This window comes from Grampus griseus (assembly GCF_964374135.1).
Source record: "Grampus griseus genome assembly, chromosome: 17".
In the NCBI taxonomy this organism is placed as follows: domain Eukaryota; kingdom Metazoa; phylum Chordata; class Mammalia; order Artiodactyla; family Delphinidae; genus Grampus; species Grampus griseus.
The window spans coordinates 57195052-57201649 of record NC_139011.1 but is presented as its reverse complement, the minus strand read 5'-3'; the positions used below and the strand labels follow the sequence as shown (position 1 = coordinate 57201649).

The window sequence follows — 6598 nt, the reverse complement described above, 5'->3', positions numbered from 1 at the left end:
TTTCTTCTCTCTCTCTCTCCCTCTTCCAGTACGTATTCATGGTTTCTTCTTTGTCTCCCCGTGTTCTATAATTTACAATTTTTCTCTATTATTTACTTCTCAAATTGTCCCAGTTTTGTCCAATTGAGAGCACCCTCAAGCTGACTCTGATATTTTGGTGACATATCTCTATTATTTTTGGGGAAAGCGTCCTTAATTTCTGGCATAAAAAGATATTTCAGGCTTACGTTGTACCTACCCTGCTCTCACATCAGAATCAGCCATTTCTCCAAGGAACCATCATTCTTTTTAGTGGAGAATATATTAGACACCAAGATCTGAGTGCTGGGTGTACTCATTCCTACTGAGATGTCTTTGCTTGTAAGCTCTTAAGGTAGATAGAGCTAAGAAATATATGCATGTGTATACACATATCCATACATATGAATTTACATCTATTCCAATCCATTTGCACACAGTTCTTTCTTGCCTTCCCTCTGTCATACTTGTATGTGCCTTCTTCCAGAAGGAAAATTCTAGCTCCTAACAACATCAAAATATATTCTCATTTGCTCAATCATGTAATATATCTGAAATAATTTTGTTACCTGGGCAGAGTGGTCCCCTATTCCTGCCTGTCAAAAATCTGCTGGACCCAGTAATTCCATGCCTAGTTAATATTCAAAAGAAAAGGAACTCATGTTTCCACAAACAGCCTTATACAAGAATGTTTATAGCAGCTTTATTTATAGAAGCCAAAAACTGGAAATAACTCAATTATCTTAAGAGAAGAAGGGATAAGTAAACTGTGATATATTCATGCAATGGAATACTACTCAGCAATAAAAAGGAACAAATTAATGTTGCATGCAACAATATGGATGAATTTCAAAAACATTATGCTGACTTTAAAAAGGCAAACAGAAAAGAACACATAATGTATGATCCAATTTATATGAAGTTTGAGAACAGGCAAAACTAGTCTACGGTAATAGAAACTAAATCACTACTTGCTTTTGTTGGAGCTGGGACACGGCAGGACATTGACTGGGAAGGAGTGTGAGAAAACATTCTGGGATTAGGGAAATGTACTATATCTTGATCAGGATGAGAATTATATGGGTGCATGCATTTGTCACAGCTCTATCTTTAATATCTGTTAATTTCACTGTCTGTAAATTAACCCTCAGTTTTTAAATTGGCTGGAGTAGCAGCTGCCCTTTTTAGCTGAAGCTAGACTCCTCAGTGTAAAACAGCTCCTTCTTCTAGTTTGTTTCACTTCTGATCCTCTAAACCCATTACTCTCCTGGTCCCTGAAGGCATTTGAGTTTGCTACCCCAATCAATATACTTACTTCTTTTTACTATGCTATTACTTCCTTTTACTATCATTTCAAATATTTAAAATACAGCATAAGTTAGAACTTCACAGATAATCAAATGACATCATCCATTCTTTAGGTCTGACCAATATACACACTTTAATCTTTAATACAGTAATGACGTGCATACAAATTGAAAATGTTTAAATAACACTGAAATTTAGATTAATCCTCCGTTTAGGCCTTTGCTTATCTGATCTATTAAGACAAAAGCGGAAACAAACAAAGTGCAGTGTAGTCAGGCCTCGCCAATGGAAACAGCTGATTTCCAACATCAAATGATCAAATATCACTTCAATGAGGAAACAACTTTGTCAGACCTTCTCATAAATTCTGGTGCAGACCACGTCCTTCATCTTACATTCCTTAAAAAAAAAGAGAGATTAATTGAATATCTAAAACTCAAACTAGGTGACAGCAAATTTGTAATAATAACAGACATTATAAGCAATCTCATAAGATTAAACTCAGAAAGAAATAAAATATCGGTATGTCAGTCTCCAGGAGTTTGGAATCATGACCATTGAAACAGGGGAAACAGTTTTAAATCTGATCTAAGTTACATCAGAGGCATATATATATATATATTTTTTGTAGTACACGGGCCTCTCACTGTCGCGGCCTCGTCGTTGCGGAGCACAGGCTCCGGACGTGCAGGCTCAGCGGCCATGGCTCACGGGCCCAGCCGCTCTGCGGCATGTGGGATCTTCCCGGACCGGGGCACGAACCCGTGTCCCCTGCATCGGCAGGCAGACTCTCAACCACTACGCCACCAGGGAAGCCCCAGGGGTATATTTTTTAAGTGGCAAGTTTTCATGCATAATTGGCACAGATTTAAATCTACTAAAACAGTGGTTTTCAAAACTATCTGCACATCTGCATTATCTGGGGAACATTTAAAATACTGATGGCTCCTTCTCCCCCAAGAGATGTGCAGGCAGTTGATCTGTATTGGGGCCCCCATACTGGTATTTACTCCCCATGTAAATCTGCTGTGGAGCTAAGGATAACGCTCCTCTGTACTAAAGAAAAGAATGTTCCAAGAACTACATAAATCTATCTATGGTCGATGTGTGTGTTGATTAGTAAGAACAGAACCTGAGACTTAAAAAAATTGTTAGAGGTCATCTCATATAACCTTTGTCATCATTTTTACCTGCCAACTACAAAAGGTCTCCAATGGCCTCAGCTTGAGTTGTTGACATGTTTTAGTCCAAGTTACCATGGATTCTTGAAAACAAAATGCTTAGCTATCTACAAATATTCTACAATCGACTGGGGATGTGCTTTGCTTTTAAAACTTAGATTTGCTTTTCTCCTTGTGTGTCTAAATTAATGAGGTTTACCCATACTTTTTTTTTTTTTTATCATTTTTAGGTGTTGTTATTTCTAAGATAACAAATGAGTTGTATCATTTCTAAATTCTTGAATCTGAACCTGAAGTACCTGTAGATGAGTCTTTATAGTTCAAAGATCACCCAAACATTAACTCTGATTTTATTCTTAGCCATTCTTATCCATTTGTATTGCAAAGAAAAGAGAATATTTTGAAAATAATATAACCATTTTCTCTATTTAAATGGCTATATTTATGTAGTTAGAGTAAAATTACTCTTACCACTACCATTTTTCCATCCACCAACTTTCTCTTTATTGTTGTCTCTTTGCCATTCCATTTCTGTACTTGATTCAACGAGCCTCTTGTCAAAGTTACAACGCTCTGCAAAGACAGGTTTACATAATTGACTTGCTTGGACTTTGGTTGAGTAAAGAAGCAGTTCATTCAGTATTGAATCATTTTCATAACAGATGTTTTATGAGGCACGTTCATTTTTCAACAGAAGGGAGTGGTCTACACTTTTGAATACTAGCAGGAGTAATCTTCTCTCTCAAAGTAGTAGATTGGACCAAATTTGAAGAGAAACAGTTAAGTTTACCTTTGCCTTTCTATTGTCAGCTGTGGTTTCTTCAAATTCCTGGCCTAGCTTGAAGGAGATCTCTGTATCTTTAAAGGTACTTTCAGTTCTTATAGTTATAATATCCCCTTTTTTGCTGATGATCACTCTTGGTTTGGCCAAATCTCCCAGTTTTCTGGTGGCTAATCCCACACCTGAAAATCAAGATACTGTTAGAATTTTGTTGACCAAGAGAACCTCTACCTAAAGGGACTATGGGTGGCCATATTTTATGCTCAGCTGTGCCTTAGCTGTGTAGATGGCAGGTAATAGCACTTACTGCTAAGGACCTTCTCCCATGTTTCATCACCTAATGGAAACACATGTCCACGGACTTGAATATTTTAAGTTTTGTTACTACAAAAGTAATGCCTGCAGATATTAAAGCTAAAAGTGTTTAGCTTAAATAGTGCAAGTCATCTATTTTTACCACATCCAAACCCATGCTCCATTAAAAACTACTATTTATAGTTTTGTATGGATCATTTCAGACATTTTAGTTTGTATGCATAAATATTGTAGATATATTTTTTAAATGAGACTATGACTTATGCATGCTATTCTATGATTTTTTCCCTCAGTAGTATATTATGGATATAGAAAAGAATTCCTCCCATATCCTTGATAGAAGCTCATTTCTGAAATTTTGTTGTAGCCCCTAAAATGATCTGTACCATTACAAATGATCATTAGATAAATAAAATAATTTTTTAAAAAATTTCTGCATTTGAAAACAAAACAAAATTAGATTCTTAAGTATTATTACTATATTACCCAAGATTACAGAAATACATGGAAAAATAGAAATGTCAAATGAGAGAGATACATGAAGAAAAAGCTAGTTATATATAAATATACATATATTTACTTTTATATATACATAAAGAAGTGTGAAGAGTTAGAGCCAATAAAGGATTGTGAATGATACTCTTTCTTCTAATTCTGATTAATCATTTTTTATTTGATATGATTTAGGACAATGCTTTTCAAACTAAACCTCTACAATAGAGACTAAGAATCTACAACACCCCCAGGTGTCCTTATGCACTCTAAAATTTGAAAATGACACAATTAGGAAGTTTTTCATTGAGACTTTCTTATATTGTATTTTGCTTCTTCCTTGGCTATAAAGTGAAGTCCATAAATTTAACCAACCTTATAGTATGGATCTATTCCCGTAAGTTCCCATAGTTTTCCAGGCAACACAACATGATTTTGCTCATTTTATCTAAAAGTAGAACACCTTATATGCTTTCTGAACAGGTAAAATTACAAGTACTTTGATGAGCATAGCAATCTGAGGTCACTGGCTTCACTCTCTACTTATTTATACAGCTCTGGACATTTCCAAAAACTCCTCACACTTTTGTGCTCATATCTATGGAAAATTCCCTAGAAATAGTAGCAAATAAAGTTGCTCTACTAATGACTAGACTTTCCATCTCCATCCACTGTTCCATCTCCAGGAAAGCCTGATGTTAGTGTAAATGAGCTTGAGTTCACTGCCACAACACACTTCTTTTTCTTTCAGTAACTTTCCTAGACTGTGAATATCCTGCTTTATGAAGCATTCACTTTTTACAAAATCTTTATCCACATAGTTATGTAATAACAGACAACCTAGAGGTAGAGACAGAAAACTTCTGGTATAGCTAAGCATCAAAATTTTAGATAGAGGTTTTCCATTAACTTTAGTATATTCAACTTTTTATTTCATGAGCACTTTAGTTGTTGTAGATCTAACTTTCAGGAAAGCCAGAAAATAGGTTGACTAAGTTTCTAAGATTTCTTTCCTCCAGGTTTGGAACGAAAACCTTATTGATATGAAACTGCCTTTGAAATCAGTGGGCACTCTAGTGCATTTAAGCAGCTCTTATCTGAGTTAAAATCTATTAAAATTGCCACAAATAAAATGCAAATACATTATCTGATTGACACAACAGAAGATTAATCCCAGAAGAGGATCGTACTTCAACCTGTGCAAACTCCCAGACTCCTGGAAAAGGAGTTAGAAGGAAATAGTCATGCATCTTTCTCAAAAAGGATCCTCTCAATTAGAACAACAGAGAACATTTCTTACCCAGAGCTTTCATGTAATCATCAAAGTTCTCACTGGAGACAAGTTTCCAGGTGCCTAAGAATTTGTTGCTCATTGTGATGGATGAGAATTCAACACAGTGGTAGGTGAGATTCAGGAGACTCAAATGAGATGCTGAAGTCTCAGAAGATTCTTTTCAAAGATGTCCACAGCATGTGACTCTCACAGAGACCCAATGGGGAAAAGCAGTGTCAGGACTGGGCAATGAATGGCTCTTCAATCATCCACTGGGACAAAAGAGAACCTCACATAATGTCTCCTTCAGTTTCCAAAAATGTTTATAAAAATCAATGACAGTACTATTTGAACCTTCAAAAAAATGTTGGTTGCTCTTACATTTTTAAGAAGTGCTTAGGTCCTTAATGCTTTGGAAAAGAGTCTATCAGTTGAGTTCTATACCAAATTAAATTATATGAGCATTAATGAATGAATGTGTGTGTGTGTGTGTGTGTGTGTGTGTGTGTGTGTGTGTATTTAGGCATCTTGTTCACTCTCAATCCTGAGTCTGCACAATTAAGAATTCTTATTGAAAGAGAATAAAGAGAGGAAAAATGTCCATGAGTATTGTGATAACTGCCTCAAATATGTTGTGGGAGAGAAATGCAAGGGAGCAGTGTGAGGAAGTATTCATAGGTAAGGGAGGCTTGGCATAGTTGGCATATCCAAGGCAGTCAGAGTAGGCAGACAATACGGTCAGTCTATTACAGCAGAACACAGAAATTGCTTTCATGGGTGAACAAAAAGTAGCACTATAACACGCTCTTTGACCACAGAAAAGATTTTCATCTTAAAAAACCTTAGTTCCAAATTAAGCAGGTTCTTGGTTAATACAACAACATTGAGTTTAAGTCCTTTAAAATAAATCTACAATTTTAGAAAGGATTTTCTACAAAAATAATATTAATATATATTGAGAGCTCAGTAGTCACTGTGCTAAGTGCTTAATACAGATTATTTCATTTGATTCTCTCAACAACTCCAAGAGTAAGGCATTATTATTATCTCCATTTTACCAGTGAGAATACTGGAGCTTGGGGAGGTTAGGTAACTTCTGTCCAAAACTTGAATAAGGTGAGGTAGGATTTGAACCTGGTATTTTTTTCAGTGCATAGATGTTAGACCATTATCTTACACTGCTCCTGCTATAACATGTGTGCTGGAGGCCCTGGCCAAAGATCAGGCAAT

At 35.8% G+C, this 6598-nt stretch overlaps 1 protein-coding gene across 1 annotated transcript; it reads right to left on the bottom strand.

Moving 5' to 3' along the window:
* Positions 1 to 1674: 1674 nt before the first annotated feature.
* LOC309835209 (myelin P2 protein) lies at positions 1675 to 5494 on the bottom strand (the record flags this gene model as incomplete). Its single annotated transcript, XM_082674625.1, has 4 exons — positions 5396 to 5494; positions 3298 to 3470; positions 2979 to 3080; positions 1675 to 1725 (listed from the first exon to the last, which is right to left on the bottom strand). The coding sequence occupies exons 1-4, from the start codon at positions 5466 to 5468 to the stop codon at positions 1675 to 1677; spliced, it is 399 nt and encodes a 132-aa protein (XP_082530751.1). The 5' UTR covers positions 5469 to 5494.
* Positions 5495 to 6598: the final 1104 nt, after the last annotated feature.